The following is a 24988-nucleotide window of genomic DNA, read 5'->3' on the forward strand; positions in this document are numbered from 1 at the left end:
GTGTGTGTGTGTGGGGGGGGTGGGGGGGGAGGGGTGTTGCATGAGTAAAGGTAGGGATGTTTCTTGTATTTTCTCAAAGATGCTTGAATAAAAATACAAATAGGTTAGAGTATGACCAAATGTAATGGTGTGTAGTTGCACTGCAGAAGTCTAATTAGTTAATGCTTGTAAATTGTTTTCAACATACAAAATGACTTTAGGATCTTAGAGGGAAAGAAAGGGAGGAAATAGTCACTTTCCCCAAGCTAAGAGGTTCCAAAAACCTACTTGTAGGGAGAAGGAAATGATCCAAAGCTGACAAGATTGATAAGTGGTTGCCATTTTATTTAAAAAAGACAAAAAAAAGACAGGATCAATTATAGACCAATGTGATTCTAACTCTTAAACTTGGGGTTGTTTTTTTTTTTTTTTTTTAAGTCTTTATGGGGGTCTGCCTGGTTTGAGGACTTATCTCACCACAGTAGCTGTGTAGGTGCCCCCGAAGACTCCCTTTTGGTAGCATCAAAGGAAATCAGCCTAGCTGCTGAAAAGAGAAGTTATTTAGCTGCTGTGTGGCAGTGGGGGGGGGGGTCAGTTAAGGGGACCCCCCCCCAACCAGCCTGGGAAAAATATGGGAAATATCAAGCATCCATTCACCAAGTCAAATAGTAATTGTGGGTGGGAACTGTACCTGTGAGCTGTTGCTGATACTCAGGCATAGGTTGCTTATACTTAAAAAAAAAAAAAAAAGGGGGGGGTGGTGGCAGGCAAGGGTGTTCTGTGGATTTGCCCTCTACAGAAATCTGCCATTCTGTGACAGGTTGTTGGCACTGAATGTGAAGGGGTTTTGTAGTCAGTCTGTTAAACTCTTTAACTTTGCCTTGACCAAAAAAGTGGCAGCGTGTAGCTATCATGTGCTAGCTAAGCGTGACTGAAATGCAGCTCATTTTTTGGTCAAGACAAAGCATTTTTTTTTTTTTTAACACTTAACTTCACTCTCTGACAAAGATACCCTCTTCTGAGCATTCAGTAAAGATTCAGCACATCTGCCTCTTCAATTAAGAGCTCAAAATACACATGCCTGGGACCACCATCAGACTTAAGTGTGGAGTCTCTGATATTTCAGAAATAAACAAGCAAGCAAAAAAAATTTCTTTAAAAATATTTCTGGCTGCCTTATTTATGGATCATAAATAAACAAAAATGGGAACTTTAAAAAGTCTTATGTAAGTTACCTAAAAATAGAGGGAAATAGAAGCAATGAGGGCCACATTGGGAATAAGTCCCCTTTCCCCCCAAATATAAAGGATGAAGGCCTAAATTTGCTCTTGGCTGGCATAGGATTGCATGAAAGTAACAAGCAGAATTTCACTCAAAATGTTCTAAGCTATAACCAACTGGAAAAGGGGCTCTTTTGAGTGGATGCAGATGTGTATTCTTCTCAGGTGTGTTGGTGACTTCCGCACTGAGTTGGAGACTTTTTTGGCACAGCAGTACTCCCTGAGGTGGTGCACGTGCCCTGTACCACTGAATGGCCCCTACCAAGACTGTATAAGAGTAGCATTACTAAGACTACCTTCAGTTCTGTCTTACCGTCTGCTACATGAGTTGGAGCTTTCTGTGTTGGGGTCTCCTCATTTCCCTGCTATTACTCTTTATTGTTCAGTATTTAATAGCATAAATAGTTACTGACAGTTAATACCCATAATTTAGGTTAGAATGAGTGTATTTAGTTGTATAGTTAGTGTGTGGTGCTTGATGCTGAAGGTTATGCTGTGTTCCCCAGTCTTCAAGCATTGTCTGACATGTGGAGTCTCTGTCCCATTCCTTTTCTTAAAGGACTGACCAATATTGCACTTTTCCTTGATGTGGCCCTTGCCCAGGCACCACAATACTCTGCTTGTGGTGCCTGGGCGAGGGCCACATCAAGGAAAAGTGCAATATTCGTCAGTCCTTTAAGAAAAGGACACAGATTGCAAGACCTTAGTCTAAAGCAACACCTACTGGAACAGGCTATGACACCTGCCTCGGCACTGGGATCCTCTTCTGACCACTCAATTAGCTGTCCACAGACATTCTCTACTTCTATGGGAGTTGGGGACAGACCCCCAGCATCTGATCAGTCATTGAGACACAAGGGGTCATTCATCATTCCCATGTGTCCCTCGTAAGGAGATTTATAAAATGAACTGGGGCTGCCAGAAACCAAGGAGGGATTTGTCATTGTCTTCATCAAGAGCAGGGTCTTACCATCAGCAAGACTCTGGTACTCAGGGTAAAGCTGGGTCGCCAGCCTTGTCTCCCTGGTACCAAGATGGGAGAATCCTAGTGCTGTACCATCGACTCTGCAACCGTCTCTGGAGTGGCTGTCGAGTCTAGTACCTATGGAAACTCTCACACATCACTTTGTGCCATCAAACCTGCATATTTATATGGTTGCTTCAGACTTGCTTTGTCTATCTGTACCAGCATTCCTGCTAACTCAGGACATTAGTGCAGGGATGTCACCCCAGGCTACCCCTTCAGCCTTTTCAGCTTTGGGACAGAGATTGCCTTTAGCTCTAGTACCAATAAAGAGGTTATCTCTGCCTGCAGTGCTTATGCAGGTTAGGTCAGTACCGAGACACCCTTCTCCATTGGCACTATCTGCAACATTGACCTTGGTACCAGGATCCTTGGAATCGGTAGCTGCCTCAGAGTGGGGACCGAATCCTGACTCCTCAGTATTGATGAGTAACTCTTCCTCGGTACTGGACCCCACTGTCAGACAGCCTCCCTACTACAATTTCCTCTCAGGACTGACTACAATGCTAACCAAGTTATAGATGTTAAATTTTCTGGGTTGAACAGTCACATAGGCGCCGACTTCCCCTCTGGCTGGTGGGTGCTCGACCCCTGCCCCTGCTCTGCCTCTTCTCTGCCTTTTCCCCTGTGTGCACTGCGTCCCAGCTCCTCTCCCTCCCTCCTGGAAAGTCCTAAGTGCTGCCAAACAGCTGTTAGGTGGCAGGGGGGAGGGAAGTGCTGGGAGGGAGGGGGAGCAGGGATGTGGCACACTCAGGGGGTGGGGAGAAGGAGGAGAGAAGTGGGGAGCTTGGCTGCCGGTGGATGCGGAGTACCTGTTAATTTTTCCCTGTGGGTGCTCCAGCCCCAAAGCACCGATGGAGTCGGCGCCTATGGTGGATCACTCTGGATTTCCAGTGGCCATGCTGGGCTGGGCACCCACCAGGCCTACTGATTATTCAAATGCATCTTCTTGCACCAGGTTGGAGTCCTCCAGCTCTTCTCCTTCCCATCCTTGGCAAAAGAGATGATGTACATCATCTGAACACCCGGGAAGTAAGTGTCAGTACTGAGAGGAGAGTTGTTCCTTTAGTAGGGACAGACCTGCCTGGCCTATTACGTACTGGCCTCCTGTGTTACAGAGGCTGCTTTGGGACAGTGGTGTTTCTCACTTCCACAGACCAGACCTTCACATAAGTTTGGATGTAAGATCCCCTTACCTGGAGATAGCCCTAGTTGCGGACCAGCCTATTGTGGAAGCTCAGGATGACATTTTAACCCCCTCCCCCACAAGGCTATTCTCTATGGTTAACCTTTTGCCTGAGAACCAGCCTGTACCCCAGGAGGTACTGTCAGTTCCAGCAGCCTTGTCATCACCCTCCCTAAATGATTTAGTGGCCCCAATTTGCCTTCTACAGTTCTAGATGACTTCAGGGAAGTTGTTCATGGAATGGCTGCAGCTCTGGTTATTCAAGGTGGTCCAGGAGGATACCCAAAAATTGGTGGACATGCCTCGGATGGATTGCCATCTCTATTAATAACACCTGTCCAAATCTTCGTGGCAGACACCAGCGTCACTATACCCAATAGCCAAGGGTATGGAAAAATGATGCCATGTCCCTTGTGAGGAGATTCAGTGGTTCTGCTTGCACCTGGCTTAGTTGTCTGCTAATGAGAGGTTGTGACTCAGAAAATTTAAGTCTACCACAAAAGAAAAAGAATCTGAAAGACTGGACTTGTTGGGAAGAAAGATTTATTCTAATGCTTTGCTCCAGATGAGAATTGTGAACTAGTAAGCTCTTTTAGTGAACTACAGTTTTATCAACTGGAAGATGATGATGATGAAGTTCACAGACAAATTGCCAGACCACTCCAGAAAGGAGTTCAAAGCTTTCTTGATGAAGGACTGGCTTGTGACACAGATCTCGCTGCAGTCTGCTCTCAGTGTTGCATGTGCTTCCTCCAGAGCAATGGCCTCTGCAATCATCATGAGGGGGTCATCTTGGTTATTTAATTCCAAGGTAGCATCAGATATCCACTAATCCATTAATCTATGTTTTGTTGGACAGTTTTCATTTTCGGACAAAACAGATGAGGTATTATGTTTTTATTTTTTTTTAAAAAGATTCATAAGTGACTTTATTATCCAGCCTGGGTGTTACTATCCAGCCTCTAAGAACATCAGTATAAGACCCTGCAGCAGTATTCTGATCACTTTCACAGACAACCCTTCTATCCTTCCAGATGATATGACTCCTCTAAAAGAAAAGGAGACCCCAGAAAATTTCATCTAGCTCTCATGCTAATCAATCGTGCTCTCAGCCTCCTGTAGGGAAACAGCCCTTTTGACTTGTTTTTCAAGGGCTACGTAGCAGCCAACAATCTACAACTCCCTTCTCCGTTTGGAGACCTGTTATCGCACTTCCTGGGTGCTTGGGAACAAATATCTTAGGACAAGTGGGTCCTTAGTACTGTGGGATTGGGATATTTGATCCAATTAACTTCCATCCCTCCTCTCCACTCACCTTCTATGTCCCTTTTCAGGGACCTATCTCATGAGTTTGTGCTTCTTCTGGAGGTTCAGCCTCTCCTTGTCCTGGGGGCCATAAAGAAAGTTCCCCTATCGCTTCAAGGATGGGGTTTCTACTGCTATTTCCTGATTCTCCAAGTCCAACAGTGGACCTATTCTGGTCTGGTCCTCTGGGCTCTCAACAAGTTCGTCAAGCAAATGAGATTCCACATGATTACCCTAGCTTCAGGTCATAGAATCATAGAATATAAGGGTTGGAAGGGACCCCAGAAGGTCATCTAGTCCAACCCCCTGCTCGAAGCAGGACCAATTCCCAGTTAAATCATCTCAGCCAGGGCTTTGTCAAGCCTGACCTTAAAAACCTCTAAGGAAGGAGATTCTACCACCTCCCTAGGTAACGCATTCCAGTGTTTCACCACCCTCCTAGTGAAAAAGTTTTTCCTAATATCCAATCTAAACCTCCCCCACTGCAACTTGAGACCATTACTCCTCGTTCTGTCATCTGCTACCATTGAGAACAGTCTAGAGCCATCCTCTTTGGAACCCCCTTTCAGGTAGTTGAAAGCAGCTATCAAATCCCCCCTCATTCTTCTCTTCTGCAGGCTAAACAATCCCAGCTCCCTCAGCCTCTCCTCATAACTCATGTGTTCCAGACCCCTAATCATTTTTGTTGCCCTTCGCTGGACTCTCTCCAATTTATCCACATCCTTCCTTCTCTGGATTAGAACAATTCGTTCCCAGCCCTCAATCTTTGGGATTTGTACTTCCATATACCGTAGCTGTTACCCAGCAATAGGAAAATCCTCATATTTATCACAGGAAGCAGTCATCAATACACAGTACTCCCCTTTGTCCTGTCATGGGATCCATATCTTTCCCTATCTCAACAATTGGCTGCTCTGTGAGTCCTTTCATGATCAAATTTGCTGGCATTGACTAAATCATCCACCTGTTCAGTCGACTGGGTCTTATCCTGAACAGAAAAGTCAATGCCAGTTCCTACCCAGAGACTTGAGTTCATTGGAGCACTACTCGACTCTACTAGTTCAACTGCTTTTCTTCCCCAAGAGAGATTTCAAACTATTCACAAATTATGCAGGTCCCTCAAGTCTCACCTGTCTGCTACTGCTTGAACTTGTCTGAAATGGCTATGCCACATGGCCTTTTACCTATATAACCAAATATGCAAGATTGCACCTCCACACTCTTCAGCCATGCCTGAAATCAGTCTATTGTCTGAGCAAGCACCATTTGGACAAGTTAATCTGGCTCCCGCGAGCTGTACTATGATCTTGAGTGGTGGATGATCCAGGACAATCTGTGTGGGCAGATTACTTCCATATTACGATGCTTTATGGAATGGCGAAGACTCCTCCGCAGAAACTTTCAGCCCATTCCATGAGGGTTCAGGCTATTTCAGTTGCTTTTCTGAAAGATTTTTCCTATTCTGGATGCTTGTAGGGCCACTACTTTGGTCCTTATTTCATATATTCACTCAGTATGTGGTTACTGCTGCATCCATATCTGATGCAAACTTTGGCCAAGTAGCATTGCAATCTTAATTTTCTAGACTCTGAATCCACCTCTGAATGGTCCTATTTGAGAGTCACCTGAGTGGAATACATGTCTGCATCCACTCAAAGAAAAAAGCTACTTACCTGTTCTGTAACTAACTATTCTTCGAGATACGGGCGCAGATGTGTATTCTGCGGCCCACCCTCAATCTCCTCTCCATTGGAGTCTTCAGATATTCTTTCTGGTGTGAAGGAACTGAGGGTGGATCAAGGCAGTACTGCCGTTATGTGACCTTGGGAGAGGCCACGAGGACATAAAGCACACATGCACTTCCCTTATGGTTACTGCTGTAGTAAAAAAGTCTCTGGCTTTTTGTGTATATTGAGTGAAATACATATCTGCATCCACATCTCGAAGAACAAGTACAGAACGGGTAAGTAACTTTTTCATAACGAAAAGAGCCCAACTATAATAGTGGCTCAGATGTTCAGTGATTACGTCTTTTCCACTTTGGAATAACCTGTTTAATGCTAATCATCTATAGTTCATTATTTAGTTTTACATTTGCATTAGTCAAAACTATTGCTGTTTGCTAGGAAAACAGTCCGGGAAACTGTCTATAAAGATAATCTTTAGCAAAGTCATTTTTTTAAAACTGTTTCAGAATCGTTCGGATTTTCAGTGCCAGCATCGCTGGCAGAAGGTTCTAAACCCAGAATTGATTAAAGGTCCCTGGACTAAAGAAGAGGATCAGAGGGTAATGGAACTTATTTCACATTGTGCTTGGTTATTTTTTGACTGTAGCAAAAGTATACCAAGACTTCTTTCTGTGTTGTCTCCTCCCTACTCCCATTATCCTGGTTTTGTTGGATTCTCTGATCCCAGATGACACATACTAGCTAGTTCACTGTGTTACGCTGGGTATATTCCACTGCCCTGGATGACATAAAATGTTAGGCCTGCTCAGGTGTTTATCATTTCCCCATGGTAGTTGAACAGCTTCTTTAACTCATTGAGTAGAGGAGTCCTCTGTGTTTGGAACTGACATTTGTAGGCCATAATCTGGCCTGTTTTATACCTTGTGCTCTCCCAGACCACCAGACTTAACAGGTGCCTGCCATGGTGGGGGAAAATGGATTTGTATGCTCTTGTGAAAGAGGCTTATAAGACTTTAAAAAGATAATGAAAACAAAACCCTTCCCTTTTTCTGCCTGTTAAATACAGTATTAATATAGTATTAATTCACATCTTCTTTGTTTTCTGTGAAAACAGAACAACTGGAAAACTAAGAGGATTGACATAACAGATACCAAACAAGTGAAACCTGAGTCAGAGTGGAAACTATTTTTATTCAGACTGTTTAAAACCCATAAATGTTTAAAAAGAAAAAAATACCATTTTTAAACAGTTGGAATAAAACATCATTCCCCTCCTTGTAGGGCTTTACTTGCTTAATATCTCATTTGATGATGATCTCAGTTCTTCAGTTATGTATAGCCTTCCAGGAAAAACAGATAAGACCTTTCATTACTAATGTATAAAACAAGCAGCATGCACGCATATTTCTTTACAAGAAGTATAGAATCCTAGAATTGTAGGACTGGAAGGGACCTCTAGAAGTCAAGCAGGACTAAGTATTATCTAGACCAGTGGTTCTCAACTGGGGGGGCTGCAGCCCACTGGGGATTCATGAGCCCTTTCAGGGGGGCCACGGAGTCCCGCAGCTGAAACCTGGTGCCCCAAGCCCCAGCGCTGAAGCCAGTAACGGCATGCAGGGCTGAAGCTGGCAGCACCTCCCTCTCCCCAAGCCGGGAGCGGCGTGTGGGGCTGAAGCTGACGGCGGTCCCGCACCTCCAGCCAGGAGCAGTATGGGGCTGAAGCTGGCAAACCTCCCCGCAGCCCTCTGCCAAGTCAGGAGCAGTGGGTGGGGGAGGGGAAGAAGGGCTGAAGCTGGGAGCCCCCTCCTAACCCTTATACAGCCCCTAGCTACCCCCTGCCTGCACCCTGAGCAGTTTTCATGCTTTTTGAACTGAGTCCCCACTTTGAGTTATTTTTTGGTTGCATCCCCCCACAGCCCAGACAGGTTGGGTGGCCTCCTGAGTGAGTCGGGGTGGAGGTGGTGCTCCCCGCCCTTGGTAAAACTATGCCTATGCTCAAGACCCACCCAGAGCCCCGAGTTCCCCACCCCAACTGGGCCCTGGCATTTTTATAGCATGTTGAAGGCAGGCCTCAGCAGGAAAAAGGTTGAGAACCCCTGATCTAGACCATCCCTGAGAGGTGTTTGTCTAACCTGTTCTTAAAAATCTCCAATGATGGAGATTCCACAACCTCTCTAGGCAATTTATTCCAGTGCTTAATTACCCTGACAGGAAGTTTTTCCTTAAGTCCAACCTAAACTGCCCTTGCTGCAATTTAAGCTCATTGCTTCTTGCCCTATCCTCAGATGGTAATGAGAACAATTTACTTCCCTCCTCTGTGTAACAACCATTTATATACTTGAAAACTGTTAAGTCCGCTCTGTCTTCTCTTCTCCAGACTAAACAAACCCAGTTTTTTCAATTTTCCCTCAAGGTCCTGTTTTCTAGGCCTTTAATCATTTAATCAAGTAATTTAAGTATTTCCCAATGTCAGTGCATCAGTTGGCAGGTGACACTGAAATCTAACTTGGTCAGCATTTATTTTTCTACAGCTAGTGTTGCCTTTACAACATAGGCTACTTTAACTTTAAAAGTAGGAGTTTATACATAATTCTGATACCAGGATTCCTGCCAATGACTTTTGAAAGCACCATGATTGTCTCTATAGGCCTTCTCTAATCCTTAACTTAATTTGTTAACAAATCAGTTTTATTATTCATCTTTTGAGATGTTAATTTTGCAAATGCTTTTTAATAATATTTCCAATCTAATTTTTCAAACATACTGAATTGTCTGTCATTGCTACTGTTTGGTTTGTGTTCCAGGTTATTGAATTAGTTCAGAAGTATGGTCCAAAACGCTGGTCTTTAATTGCAAAACACCTAAAAGGGAGAATAGGCAAGCAGTGCAGAGAGAGATGGCATAACCATCTCAATCCTGAGGTAAAGAAATCTTCATGGACAGAAGAAGAGGACAGAATAATCTATGAAGCTCACAAGCGTTTGGGAAACCGATGGGCTGAAATTGCAAAACTTCTTCCTGGAAGGTGCTTTTCAACGTATTTTTTGTATTAAACGTAAGAAAGAGTATGAAAGCCAGTCGTTACAAGGTCTTTCCAAAATCCATGTAACTATTGTAAAGGTAATCAAACCAAAAAAAATATATATATCTCCACGGAAACCTCATTGTCTTCCTATGGATTTTGCAGTGTTTACCAAAATTTAAGTTCTGCTTAAAAAACCAACAAAGCTTATGTCTTCTAGTTAAAGATAACTCTCATGATTAAGCAGTGTTTTCTTGTCTGTTGCCAGACCCACAAAAACATTATCAGCTGGAGTAATGTGAACTTCCTCCATTTATATCGTTCAAATGTCAACACTATTAACTGTTTTACTAATAAATACAACACCCATCTCATCCTGATTTTCCATCTGTTTTTAAGGCTATTGCAAGGCAAAATGTTACTAGAATATGTGCATATTCTGACATCCAAAAAGGTGATTAAATGTGATGTGGATACATTTTGGCTTTTCACTGAAGACACATGCCCCAGAAACACCCAATCTTAAACAAACTTTGAAAAAGATCTTGGGCAAGCTTACTGTAATTAAAGTGTTCTAAAAATTGAAGTGCAATTTCTGATCTTTCTAGGTTTTTATTTTGTTTTATCCACAGGTTAGCTAATGTGTGACAAATTCACAGCCAGATTGTGAGCCCCTTACTCAGACTGCTAAATTAATTGTATGAGTACTTCAGTTGAAGTCAGTGAGATTTCTTATGTAACTGCTCGACAGTGTGAGTAAAGGGCTTGCTAACTGTCCATTTGTTACAAGTTTTGAAATGTATTCTACAAAAATCTGCAGATACCCTCTTTTTTTTTTTTAATTTAAATCCTTACTCTTAGTCTGCAAGTAGTCTAATGAACTTCAGTGGGACTGAAGTGCGGGGTATTCATCTTGAGTAATGTTGCAAGAATCTGGCCTCTATGTGTGGTAGTTAGCTGAGAAGGTATCTAATGAATTTTTGGGTGATTCTATTTTTTTTTTAAAGAAATTTTAGATCCAAAAGTAATTGTCCAAAGTTCTGCAGGAATTAAATTGTGTGTGGTTTTTTTTTTTTTTTTACAACTTTATATTTGATAACGTTAGAGGTGAAAACAGTATGGTCATATAGCATATCCAGCTGTTGAAGTATCCAGTCAAGAAAAAGATGTTCCTCACCAGTTAGGGAAGTGGTGAAATGTATGTGATAAATGAAAAAAATTATTGGTGTAATTTACAATGTTTGCAATGTGGTGGTGGTGGTTTGTAAAGTTGTGTAATTTACCTAATTAAAAATATGTTCCTGAAATAATTTGGTTTCCATATCTTCCTACTATATGACTTTGTTTTAGGACAGACAATTCAATAAAAAATCATTGGAATTCCACTATGCGAAGAAAAGTGGAACAGGAAGGATACTTACAAGATGGAATCAAGAGTGAGCAGCCTAGTTCATCAAAACTTCAACACAAACCTTGTGCCACTGTAGAACACTTACAAACCCAGAATCAGTTTTACATACCTGTTCAGGCACAAGTAAGTTTTAAATGTACATACAAAAATTCATTAATTGCAGTGTATATTTCTTCTATACTGTTGGCATATTATAAAATATAAATTGGTCTCTGAAAAGGCCACCTGTTGACTTAATTTTGACCTAAATTATGTTTTGGAAAAGGAAACATAAAAACCTAGTACTGTTAGAACTGTTTCCATGATATATTTTAAATTCAGTAGCGAAGTTGTTTTCTAACTAAAATTTCCCAGCAGTGTTCCCAAGTCAAACCCTGCAATTCTAAAATCTTGAAAGTGCAACTGACTTCCTTCATTTTTGTTTTCACGCTGAAAAAGTACTTCAAAGTTGAAATGCAGACTGGATTTTAAATCGTATCAAGTGTTAGTAACATAGGTAAATTTGTTTAAAACATTTTTTTTTAAATTGAATGTTGCTTTAAAATGTGACTGCAGTGCAAATTTCAGTCTTCTGCTCAAGCTAAAATCAGGCTACATGGTTTGGCAATTTTTTCCAGTTTCAAAATTATTTATCAAGTTTGAAAATAGACAATCTGTAAAATAAAAGATCGTTTAATTGAAGTCCGTTTTCAGCCATTTAGTAATTTAAGTTTTCTAAACTCTCTAATTAAAACTATACTATTTTCTAAAATATGAATCTGTTTGGCTCCCAGTCAGTCTCTAAAGTTGTTTTTTATAATATGCAAAGATAATTTTTTGAATTCTTTTAGATTCCAGGTTACCAGTATGTGTCATCAGAAGGCAGCTGTATAGAACATGTTTCAGCTTCTTCCAACTTTATTCAGGTAATTTTCATTGGCTATTGTAAATGAAATGAGGTTAGAGTTTGACTTATTCTGTCTCATTTCTTAGCCTGATAACCCAAGGATTCTGTTGTTTATTTTTAAAGTTTTAAGTAGTCATATTTTTTTAGTTTAAGGCCTTGACCGTTCAGCTAAATCTTCATTGTACAAACCTCAGATTGTATTTGTGCCTTTTTTCTTGAAAAAGCTGTTGCAACTTTACAGGATCATAGAGTCCTGTACTGAGAAATGAAAGGAGTCCCCATCCTCTTCAAGTGCAGGCTGCAGCTGCTCATCAGAGGATGCCTATGTTCATTTCTGATATTTGGAAATGTGATCAACTAATTTAGATCTGCCCACTAATTAAATCCTTTGGTCTAACGTCTGTCACTGACTAGGTGCATAGCTCCCATTAAATTTAGCCAAAGGCTGTGTTTTGCTTTTTATGTGTGCAGTACATGTATTACTGTAGACCTAAGCAATTGAAAGATTCACCTAAAATGTGTTAAGCCCATGTAGTAAATACATTACTAAGATGATTTTATTCATATAATTTTTCTCACCTCTTCTGGGTAATCTAAACCTTTGTCAATCTTCACAAATATTGAAGTATTGAGGTAAACTGCATAGAAAAACCAAAAGTTTTATGTTGGATGTATTGGAATTAAGAGCAGAAATAAGTTTGAACTAACTTGTTAGAAAAAAAAACTTGCTTTGTGAAATGCTCATGATTTACTTTGATTTACTTAAGGTATTGAGAGTACATTGGTAACATCATAAATATTGTGCGCTGCAAGGAGCCTTCTGTTTGAAATGGCATTCTGGGATATTGTTAGTGGACTAGGAAATGGCAGAAAAGGCATAAATTTGGAAAAATTAAGCTAAATAAACTAACTTTTGTATGGCATTCTCTTCCCACAGTTAGATAGACATGGATTTCTGTGAAGAACGCCTTTAACTTAACTATAATTTTTGCGATGTAGTTCATCTTTAAATAAAATTCTGTTCCTCCTTCCTGCCACCCTGGTGTGGATGCAAACCATGATTGAATGCCCTAGGATGGCCTTGAAAGAAGCAGGCAACACTATTAACCCACTCTAGATATCAATATATATATAGAGAGAAATTAAAAATGCCACCTTCTTTTAAGACCCTTTTTAAACTCTGGCTCAGTAACTATATTTGAAACTTATCATTTACATCTATATTGACCACAAGAAACTTGTCTAAGTTATACTTGTTTCCCCAAAAACTTCCTTGTTTTTGTTACAACCAGTTCACTTCCACTGGTGGGAGCACTAGTGTAGACAGAACACCAACAACTGTCAGTGTTTGAAACTCATGTCATGCAGATCTATTCTGAGTAGGGTTAACCGTGCAGGTGCTTAAAATGCAGGTGGTCATCTGGAGTGTGCTCTAGACTTCTGTTTCCCTGGGTACTTCCACTAGAGCTAGAACTGAGGAATTGGTGAACATTCAGCACGCTATACTAGGCTTCTATGACAAAAACAGTACTAAAACTTATTAGCAAGCTAGCATGATTTTCTGCATGAATAGACTGAAAATCAGACAAATCTGTCTGTACTGGGCACTGAAATCATGCCAAAACCGTGCAATTGGCAACCTTATTCTAAAATGGTTGTCAAGCATGGCTTTGTAGCTTACATAGTTCTGCTCCCAGCATGTGCAGGATGTAAGAAAGTAGAAGTCTAGCTAGTAAAGGGAAGCCTTACATTTATTGAGTTCTATTAACAGCTTCTATCCTGTTTTCTAAATACCCTTTTCAGCATCCATTTGTTGATGATGATCCTGATAAAGAAAAGAAAATAAAGGAACTTGAGTTGCTCCTTATGTCAGCTGAGAATGAAATCAGAAGAAAGCGAGTATCATCTGTAAGGACTGTGCATTTGTATACATACGTGCATTGGCTTTACACCAAGATTGATCAGCAGTTCGTTAATGGATGCTAGTAATTCTAGAATAGCTTTAATATGCTCTTCCAAAACTGATCAAACTTGGTGTACGTGTAGGACTTTAATTTGGGGAATGTACATTATTTTTCTTTTAACATAGTGTTTTTAACCTATGGTAAGTACTGTGGTATAGTCAAGTGCTTTTTTTCCATAATCCTAGAGCAAGAGATGACTTTTTGAATGGCTATTTCACCTGCTACTGGTTTTACTCAGCCCTAATTTGAGATCCACTCCAGCAACACTTCATGTACTGAGTAATTGTGTTACTTTCAAAGGGGTAACCATGTGAATAAGGGCTGTAAGATTTTGTTGTTTTTTAAAAACAGCCCAGAATTCAAAGTACTTATTTCCTTGGATAAACCATTTAGTTGATCAACATAGGTAATGAAAAATGCCTATATTTTGCTATATCTGATTTTTCTACCATTGACTCTCAGAAAAGATAGCAAAGGAGACCTATGGTTCGAGCCCTACCAAATTCATGGTCCATTTTGGTTAATTTCGTGGTCATGGGATTTTAAAAATTGTAAATGTCATCATGATTTCAGATATTTAAATCTGAAATTTCATGGTGGTGTAACTAGAGGTCCTTACGCAAAAGAGGATTGTAGGGGTGTGGTTGCAAGATTATTGTAGGGGGGTGGGTTTGCGGTATTATCATCCTTACTTCTGTTCTGCTGCTGGTGGCGGCACTACATTCAGAGCTGGGTGGCTGGAGAGCAGTTGCTTCTGGCTGGAAACACAGCTCTGAAGGCAGCAGACTGCCCAAGTAAGGATAGCATGGTATGATACTGTCACCCTTCTGCGTTGCTGCCCCCTGGACGTCTGGAAAGTGGAAACTGCTGGCCAAGGGCCCAGCGCTGAAGGCAGCAGCGAAGAAGTAAGGGTGGGATAGTATGGTATTGTCGCCCTTAAATCTGTGCTGCTGCTAGTCTCTGGCCACCCAGCACTGAAGGCAGCGCAGATGTAAGGGTGGCAATACCGTGACCCCCCTACAATAACCTTGCAACCCCCCACCCCCGCAACCCCTTTTTGGGTCAGGACCCCCAGTTTGAGAAACGCTGGTCTCCCACATGATATCTGTATAGTATAGGGTAAAAGTACACAAAAGACTAGATTTCACGGGAGAGGCCAGTTTTCACAGTCCATGACGTGTTTTTCATAGCTGTGAATTTGGTAGGGCCCTACCTATGGTCCAGTAAAACATTAGTGTACTCTGCAGTTCCTACATGTATTTACAATACCAAACACCACAGGGTTCATAAAGGGACATTTATTTAAAAAAAAATACTTTCTCCTGCCATGCAAACTTTAATGACCTATAAAGGGGAAGTGAGTTGTGAAGCAGCAAAATTTGCAAGAGACAAAGTTATTTAAGTTAGGACCAGCAAGGACTGTGAGGAACTTCAGGAAAGACTGAAACAATCTAGTTGAGTGGGCAACGCAATTACATATGAAATTCAGTGTCAATAAATGTAAAGTAATGCACATTGGAGGGGAAAAGAGAAGAGTAACAAGGACGATCAAGGGCCTGGAAACACTATCATATGAAAAAAGTTGGGGATTGTTTACCGTAGAAAGGAGACAGATAAGAGGGAGGGGACATGATGCATGTATATAAAATAATGAATGGCATATATAAAGGTAGATCAGGAACTTCTGTTCTCCATCTCTCAACATAAGAACAAGGGGACATTATATGAAATTAAAAGGTAGTAAATTCAAAACTGATGAACTTTTTTCACACAACACTTATTTAGACTATAGAGCTTGTTGCCACAGGATGTTGTTGATGCCAAGAAATTAGCAAGTTTGGAAAAGGGAATGGATGCTAATGTGAATATCAAAAATATCCAGAGTTGTCATTTAATGATGAATTTTGGAAGGAATATGAAACCTCATGCTTCAGGGCTTAAAACGATTCTCTAATGGAGACCCTGATGATAGCTAACTTTGAGATCCAGGGGGAAACAGCAGACTATCCCACATCTGCCTACTGTGGACTTCTTTCCTCCTCAAAGCTGTGGTACCTGCCACTGTCAGAGATAGGATACTGGACTAGATGGACTCTGGTCCGATCCAGTATGATAATTCCAATGTCTCTTCATAAGCACTGTGTTATGATGGTGAATGAGAAGTTGGAAATGAAGTAGACTATAAACAAAAATGAACATCTCTTTATTAGTCAGCTTACTGTTTAGGAGAGTGGGGAAGCTTACATCACCAGTGATTTTCAACGTGAGCAATAGGGAACCATACATAAATATATATGAAATAGAATTTCAGTCATAGTAATGAGTAGAGGTTAAAGGAATAAATGTAAGAGAAGGGGAATGTTGAGTGTCTCCTGTAAACTTAAGAGAAATAAGAATGTAATTGAATTACTTCAGAAAGTAAGTTGGCTGGGGAAAGGTGGGGAAATCACTGAGCTGAATAAAACTGTTGTAGAGTACATCCACTGGAGAATGGTAAAAGTTCAGTCTGAAACAAAATATTACTATGCAATGTGTCCATAATAGTATGTTTATGAAACCTGCCCCAAAATCATGTTTCTGATTTATTTTCAATTTCAAATTTGAATAAAACATCAACCCATTTCTATTATACTACTAGCAAGCTGGAAGTTTCTCTAGCTGGTCTGGAAGCTTCATCATGGAAGATAGCATGTCTAATACGCTAAATAGCCTTGGGGAACAAACAAGTGAGTTTTACAGTATGGATGAAGCCCAGGGTACAGCTGCCCAGCAGAATTCACCCACCAAGTACCTAGCTGTGGAGGCAAATGCAGTGTTATCATCTCTACAGACCATTCCAGAATTTGCAGAGACACTAGAGCTTATTGAATCTGTAAGTTGGGATGGGTGATTCTCTAGTTTTCAATAAAGATGTAATCCATTTATATTTGGGTATGTTCATATTTGCCCAGTACATATGTAAAATGTTTGAAATTACTTCATACAGTACCAGATAGGTATAGTTTCACTACTGTTGATTGCTTTGCTTTCTTGGAAGTCATGAGTGAATTGTACTGAAAACAAACTATATAAAATTATCTGGTTGTGTAAGAGGGGTAGGGGAAATATTTAATCCAGAGTGTAATGCCTTAGTTACAATCTTGATATAACTGAGTTACATTGACATTTTTTACTGGAATGCCAGAAGCTGGGGTAGCTGGTTGTTATAACCAAACAACCAATCTTAATTGCATCAAGCTACTTCTGTCTGGACTGTAAATGTATGTCTAAATTAGATTGTGTGTGATTGGGGTGAGTAATGAATATATTTTTGTAGCTTTTAAAATGTGAGAATTAATACTGAATATATAACTTCTCTTAATGAATTATAACTGGTTTCCAAAGCTCATATATAGAATGCAATATAATGAGAAAAACTGTTGCTGACTTGAAATATTCCAAACAGGAACTTTGCGATCTACAACTTCCACTTGGAACATTTCAGATAAGCAAAAATTTAACTAAAACGTGAGTATGTTCATGCCTGAGTGTCTTGTATCCTTACATTGTAGGATCCAGTAGCATGGAGCGATGTCACCAGCTTTGACCTTTCTGAGGCTGCTAATTCCCCTGTCAAACCTGCTCCAGTAACATTAATGAGGATTCAACACAATGAAGGGGCTATGGAGTGCCAGTTTAATGTCAGTGTTGTTCTTGATGGCAAAAAAAATAGTTGTAGCAGCGGAGAAGAAGAGATTCTTTCAACATCTCCTTCCATAGCCAAGTTCAGCACTCCACCTGCTATCCTCAGGAAGAAAAAAAGATTGCGAGTTGGACAGTCACCAGTCAATGAGCTGAATGATGGGTCATATAATGATGCTGTCAATGTTGCACTAAAACAAACACCAGTGAAAACACTACCCTTTTCCCCATCACAGGTATAAATTTTTTTAATACAGCTAGAAAGCTAGGATTGCAATGAACTGACACAAATTGCAGGATTTCTTGAATACATTGTACCTTAATTGAATGTATTGGGAAACGGCTTAGAACGTGTTAAAGGATTAGCTGAATTAACGAGAGAGTTTTAATATGGAAGAAATGGGTTATTTTAAAAATGGGGAAATTGGTTACCTGATTTCCTTTCTGGGACTGACCTCTACTGCAGCTTGACAACTGGGCTTCACTTTTCTACCAGCACATACTGGAGGTAGTTCAGATTTGACTGTGTAGCTACAGGGCCTTGCCACTTTTTTTTTTTTTTTTTTTTTTTTTTTAAGAAAATTCAAATTGAGGTTTCACTAGTAAATTCAGCTCATATTGTGGGGATAGAAGCGCATAAATTTTAAACAAGTTGTTAGAGATCTTCAGTGGAAATCACGTGGGGAAATTTGGTTTTTTATTGCTCAACATAATGTAGGAGTTCATGTTTTGTAAGTTGGTTTAGTTTTTCTTTTAGTTTTTCAACACATGCTCTGGAAATGAACACTTTAACCTTGAAAATCCTGCATTTACATCAACTCCAATCTGTGGGCAGAAAGTTCTTATTACAACTCCTCTCCACAAGGAAATGACACCAAAAGACCAAAAGGAAAATGCAGGGTAGGATGACACTAAAGATCAGATGTTGAAATAAAAGCAAGATTCTGAGACTATGCAAAGCCAATTTAGCTGTATATGCAACTATTAATATTTTTAAAAGGAAGTTTAAATATTTACATGCAAACATAAATCGGCCTAGTTTTTCTTTGATTTCCCAAGAAGTGACTATTATATTTAATTTTAATTTTCCCTTAATCTTTTTAATATTGTACTAAATGAAAATTAGTTGAGATGTACGTGGGGCAAATGCAGTGACCTATTTGATTGATTTGTGTGTGTCTATGTACTCCATTTTATAAAGAAGTAAACAACAGTTAATTTTGATAGAGTTAAACTTATATGACAAATCCATCAGAAATCATGAAATGTTAAAATACGTATGAACATTTTTCTCTGCTTGGATAGTTTTAGAACTCCAACAATTAGAAGATCTTTACTGGGTACCACACCAAGGACTCCAACTCCTTTTAAGAATGCTCTAGCTGCTCAGGAGAAAAAATATGGCCCTCTCAAAATTGTGGTATGTGATCTCTTTGCCTGTTCGTTAATGTTTCTCTTAAGTGGGTCTGAATACCCTCACCATACAAAATAGTGACTTACAAAGTGAGCCTTAACACGAACATTTAAAAAAAAATTAGTAAAATTATTAGTGTTGTTGAAAGGTGTAGCACTTTCCAATCCTGGAAGATAGTCTTCTGTTTATCCACAGGACAGTTACAGCCTGGGGCAGCAACAGTGCAGGCTTCCCCTTTCTGCCCCACCAGTATGCTCCAATCATTTTTTTGAAGGGACCATCTCTAGGGGGTAAAAGATTCAGACCCCATGCTCATTCAATTTATATCCTCTAAGGGCTTGTCTACACTACTGCTTAAGTCGATATATCTTATGTCACTCGGGTGTGAAAACCCCCCTCCGCCCCGCAGTGATGTAAGTTACTTTGACTTAAAGCGGAGTCTACACTAGATGCTCTCCCATTGACATAGCTTCTGCCTCTCGTTGAGGTGTAGTAATTAAGTTGACGGGAGAGCGCTTTCGCATTGATGTAGCGCATCTTCATAAGCTGCACTACATCAGTGCCGCTGCAGCACGGTGGTGAGGACAAGTCCTAAGAATACCAACAAGATTAGACGTAAGAATTTTCTGTGTGTTCTTGAATCACTATACATTAATCAGTTCTCATGCATATAGCTTGGAATTATGCATGTGATAATGCCATGATCTAAAAATATTTTAATTGTCCTTATTTTGGAATCAAACCATGTTTTCCAGGCCAGAGGGTATGAACAGGTGGTGATCTTTCAGTTAGATAATTGGATGACAATGGAACCTTTCTGAGCTGGTGCAGATGAAAGTGTGGGTGACTAACTTCGTTATTTAGAAAACTGTCACTTTTTGACACTTAAAAACCAAGTTAGCCCTGGTGTAAAAGGGTGCAATTTCTAGTCAGTGGTAATTCAGCCTCCTCACACCAAGACTGAATCTGGTCGTTAAGCTTCTGCTCTCTGACCTAAGCTCTCAATAAATACTTTTTTTGGTAGTGATTAATATTTAGAAGTGGAGTGTCTTTCATCCTTAGTTGTATGTTCTTAAAATAAAATCTGGAATATTCTGAGAAAAGGGAGCTTTCATGAAATCTACGACTGAGTCCCATATCTTTATATAAAACGTCAGTGTGTTTGCTTTGAGTCTTCTGGCTTTTGAGGGTAACTTCTCTTTGCCATTATGACTATGTATAGCTTTATACCTATGCATTTTCAAACTAAGTCTGCTCATTTTAGCTTTGCCTCTTCCTGCTGAATTGCTTGCTGGTGCACAGGAATCTTTTGAATTCAATTGATTTTAGGGCTGTCGATTAATTGCAGTTAACTAGCAATTAACTCAAAAAAATTAATCGCTGTTTTAATTGCACTGTTAAATAATAGAATACATTTTCAAATGTATTGATTTCAATTACAACACTTAATACAAAGTGTACAGTACTCACATTTTATTTTTATTACAAATATTTGCACTGTAAAAATGATAAACAAAATAAATATTTTTCAATTCACCTTATACAAGTACCATAGTGCAATCTCTTTATCCTGAAAGCACAACTTACAAATGTAGATTTCTTTTTTTGTTACGTAACTGAGCTCAAAAACAAAACAACGCAAAACTTTAGAGCCTCTAAGTCCACTCAATCCTACTTCTTGTTTAGCCAATCGCTAAGAGAAACAAGTTTGTTTACATTTATGGGGGATAATGCTGCCCGATTCTTATTTACAATGTCAGCTGAAAGTGAGAACAGATGTTCACGTGACACTTTTGTAGCCGGCATTACAAGGTATTATGTGCCAGATATGCTAAACATCCGTATGGCCCTTCATGCTTTGGCCACCATTCCAGAGGACATACTTCCATGCTGATGACGCTCGTTTAAAAAAAAAATGCGTTAATTAAATTTGTGACTGAACTCCTTGGGGGTGAATTGTATGTCTCCAGCTCTATTTTACCCACATTTTGCCATATATTTAGTATTATAGTAGGTTTCAGAGTAACAGCCGTGTTAGTCTGTATTTGCAAAAAGAAAAGGAGTACTTGTGGCACCTTAGAGACTAACCAATTTATTTGAGCATAAGCTTTCATGAGCTACAGCTCACTTCATCGATGAAGTGAGCTGTAGCTCACGAAAGCTTATGCTCAAATAAATTGGTTAGTCTCTAAGGTGCCACAAGTACTCCTTTTCTTTTTGAGTATTATAGTAGTCTCTGATGGTGACTCAGCACGTCGTTCATTTTAAGAACACTTGCTGCAGATTTCACAAAACGCAAAGAAGGTACTAATGTGAGATTTTGAAAGATAGCTATAGCACTCGACCCAAAGTTTAAGAATCTGAAGTGCCTTCTAAAATCTGAGAGGTATGAAGTGTGGAGCTTGCTTCCAGAAGTCTTAAAAGAGCAGCACTCTGATGTGGAAACCACAGAACCCGAACCACCAAAAAAGAAAATCAATATTCTCCTCGTGGCATCTGACTCATGATGATGAAAAAGAACATGCGTCGGTAAGCACCGCATTTGATTGTTATTGACCCATCATCAGCATGGACGCATGTTCTCTGGAATGGTGAATGAAGCATGAAGGGATATACAAATCTTTAGCACATCTGGCACGTAAATATCTTGCAACTCCGGCTACAGCAGTGCTATGAGAATGCCTGTTCTCATTTTCAGGTGACATTGTAAACAAGAAGCAGGCAGCATTATCTCCTGAAAATGTAAACAAATTTATCTGTCTGAGCGACTGGCTGAACAAGAAGTAGGACTGAGTGGATTTGTAGGCTCTAAAGTTTTGCATTGTTTTATTTTTGAGTACAGTTATTTTTGTACATAACTCTACATTTGTAAGTTCAACTTTCATGATAGAGATTGCACTACAGTACTTGTACTAAGTGAATTGAAAAATACTATTTTATTTTTACAGTGCAATATTTATAATAAATAAAGGGAGCACTGTACACTTTGTATTCCATGTTGTAATTGAAATCAATATATTTGAAAACGTGGAAAACATCCAAAATATTTATATAAATAGTATTCTATTGTTTAACAGCATGATTAATCATGATTATTTTTTTTAATTCCTTGGCAGCCCTAGTTGATTTACATTTTGTGAATTCTGACCCCTTTCCTTTTCAATTCATTATATTTTGTCTGGTCCTTTGTTCCCACAAATACTAAAGGCTGCTCAGATTCAGTCTTTGGGATTGGCCCCACCCTTGCTACCCTTACTCTAGATTGTAACCTCTGCTCCTCACAATGCAAATAGTAGCTCTGCACTCCTGCTTTTATCCACTACTATCTTGGCTTTTAAAGCCAAAGTTTTGGGCTTAGCGGAATCCTCTCCCCCTGCTGGCACATAACAGGACCATCTGTATGTGAAATTATACACGGTATTTTATGGTTATTAGTGCCTTATGCAAAGATATAGTATTGGTGTCAATAAAAATTTCTCCCCGACAAGGATTACATTTTTGTAGTGCGTAAACCATTGTGCTATTTGTAGGGGATGCTTCATCCCCTGTGTGTGTGGTTTTGAATTTGGAAGAATAAAATAAAGCTGGACACTTTAATCCAATAATGTACATGTTCAGTTCGAAATGTGCTACTTTTTGTAGGGGACAATGGTTTGTGCTTCCAAACAATGTGATTCTTTCTGGAGAAAATTATCATTCATAGTTCCATTGGCTAATAAAAACAAATTGATATGTAGTTTAGGTAAACTTTCCCTGTTTAGGGTTAAAATATGTTTATATACCTAATGGGAAAACAAGCTGGCTAAAAATAACTTGGAATGATACAGCATTGTTAAAATCTGTTCAGTCTTGGAATGCTGAACTGTAGTTATCAAATGCAGTAATTTTTATTCCTTAATATGTTGGTGGATTTTACTGAGGCTTTCTACCTCCCATGGAGTAGATGATATCTCCTTGTTATAATAAAAAAAATGAATGTCAAATGTGGTGAAAACCAGCAACTGATAAATTTTCTGTGGCTTTCCCCCCACCACACTTCTATTTAAATTAGTCACAACCACTTGCCTTCTTGGAAGAAGATATTAGAGAGGTTTTAAAAGAGGAAACTGGAACAGATATATTCCTTAAGGAGGAAGATGAATCTGTCTATAAAAGCTGCAAGCAAGAGGTGATGGTGCAGTATGTTGCTTTATTATAATAGTGGTAGAAAAAAATGGCAACTCATAAATTGTAATCTTAAATTTTTTCTTTATAAAATGTTGATCACAGCACACTTCTGCCAAGAAAGTCAGAAAGTCATTGGTCTTGGATTCTTGGGAAAAAGATGAACTTGGTGCCCAACTCTTCACAGAAGAAAATGTTTTGGATGTACAGGTTGGTATACTAATAAATAGTAGAACTGGTAGAAATTTTGATGAAAAATTGAACGAATATTTCCCCCCCTTTTTTTTGATCAGCTCTAGTAAATAGTCACCTTGGGGGTCTAACTATTGACGAGTAAGAGTAAACGTCTAGCAATTTCAAAAATAGTTGTCTCCCATACCCGCTTGGGTAGTGCTCCATGCTATGGTGTGTGGGATTATGGGTTTTGGGAATGTATGGATTGTATTGCAGGTGTTGATCTTTTGCTTGTTGGATCACTGGATTCTTGGATGACATTAATGGCAGTGGGACAGGGGAAATTTTGCCTTTCTAGTCAGTTTTAAGGAAGGAGGTGATGAGCAGTCCTGTTCCATCCTTGGGAAGAAGGCTGGTGGCTGTAGTACCATCATTATAGGATGGACAACCTTTGAAATGAAGGGGGAAAATGAGGAATTTCAAGATCTTAGTAAGTATGTGGAGGATCCGCGGTGGAGGAAAGATGCAAAGATTGCTGGCAATTCAACACAGCTTTTTTTTAAAAAAGTATTTTGTTTTTTGTAAGCAATCAAGTGAATTTCCTACACAGTGGTTTTCTTTTATTTGTTTTTGATGGTTCTGTAAAAGTCTGCATACCAGAATTGTGGCCAGTGGTGCCTGGCAATGATAAAACTGGCTTATGGATGTATTGCTTTTGAATATAATTTAGGAGAATATATTAAACCAGTTTTTGAAACAATCAGTCCAGTGTCTCCCTCAGTAACGAAACAAAAAAACACTCAAAGAACTGGTCTGTTTTAGTAGCAGACTTCTAGTATAACTTTCTGTGTTAGTGTAGACAGAGATTTATATTTTATAACTGTTTCTAAAATGATGCCAAGCTATCAAGTTTTATATAACTTATTTTAAAGAAAATGTAATTGAAGCTGTAGTATGATTGTATAACATAAGGGAGAAGAAAAACTGGTCCACCCTCGTCAAGGAATTAGCATCAGAACCATGCTAGCAGCAACTGTGTTTAAATTCAGTTGTTACCAATACATTTTGGATCCCAGTATAATTTAGTACAGTGGTTCTCGACCAGGGGTTCAGAGCCCCCTGGAGGCCATGAGCAGGTTTCAGGGGGTCCACCAAGTATGATTGGCATTAGACTCAATAGGGCCCAGGGCACAAAGCTAAAATTCTGCCACACAGGACTGCAGCCCTATCCCTGAGTCCCACCACCCAGGGTTGAAGCCAAAGCCTGAGCAACTTAGCTTTGTGGGGCCCTGGGCAATTGCCCTCCTTGCTACCCCATAACATCGGCTCTGGCTCTTATGTGCAGAAAAATAGTTGTTGTGGCACAGCTGGACTGTGGAGTTTTTATAGCATCTTGAGAGGTCTCATAAAGAAAAAGGTTGAGAACCCCTGGTCTAGTACTTTATCCTGAATTGACACTAGTTTTCTCAGAAATGTTTACTCATTGATTCTACCTGCTACATATTTGCTCTATTTTCCCATTTTGTTTTTTTTGAAGTAACAGCTAAAGGTTATTTTACTAAATACTAACTTTTATTCCTCTTCCCCATTCCTCTGTCTTTTTTCCATTAGTCAGAAAATATCTATACTACATCTTTACTAATGATACCGTTGTTGGAAATACATGACAACAGATGTAATCTGACATTGGAGAAACAGGCAACAACTTCAACAAACAAAACAAATGCAGTAATTAAAAAGAAACTGAATTCTTGCACTTCAAAAAATGTCAAAATGGAAAAGTCTCTTCAGGTCTGGATTCAAGATACCT

The 24988-nt window shown here is 39.5% G+C and overlaps 1 protein-coding gene across 1 annotated transcript in view; it reads left to right on the top strand.

The window, feature by feature from the left end:
- Nucleotides 1–24988, top strand: part of MYBL1 (MYB proto-oncogene like 1) — a 45845-nt gene that overhangs the window by 17041 nt on the left and 3816 nt on the right. Inside the window, exons 4-15 of the mRNA XM_048840837.2 lie at nt 6969–7061; nt 9267–9487; nt 10835–11018; nt 11726–11800; nt 13585–13689; nt 16384–16617; nt 17297–17662; nt 18184–18326; nt 18732–18846; nt 22892–23008; nt 23110–23214; nt 24790–24969. Coding sequence (XP_048696794.2) covers nt 6969–7061; nt 9267–9487; nt 10835–11018; nt 11726–11800; nt 13585–13689; nt 16384–16617; nt 17297–17662; nt 18184–18326; nt 18732–18846; nt 22892–23008; nt 23110–23214; nt 24790–24969 — 1938 coding nt within the window. The remainder of the gene's footprint in view (nt 1–6968; nt 7062–9266; nt 9488–10834; nt 11019–11725; nt 11801–13584; nt 13690–16383; nt 16618–17296; nt 17663–18183; nt 18327–18731; nt 18847–22891; nt 23009–23109; nt 23215–24789; nt 24970–24988) is intronic.

This window comes from Caretta caretta, chromosome 2 (assembly GCF_965140235.1).
Source record: "Caretta caretta isolate rCarCar2 chromosome 2, rCarCar1.hap1, whole genome shotgun sequence".
NCBI classification, from domain to species: Eukaryota; Metazoa; Chordata; order Testudines; family Cheloniidae; genus Caretta; species Caretta caretta.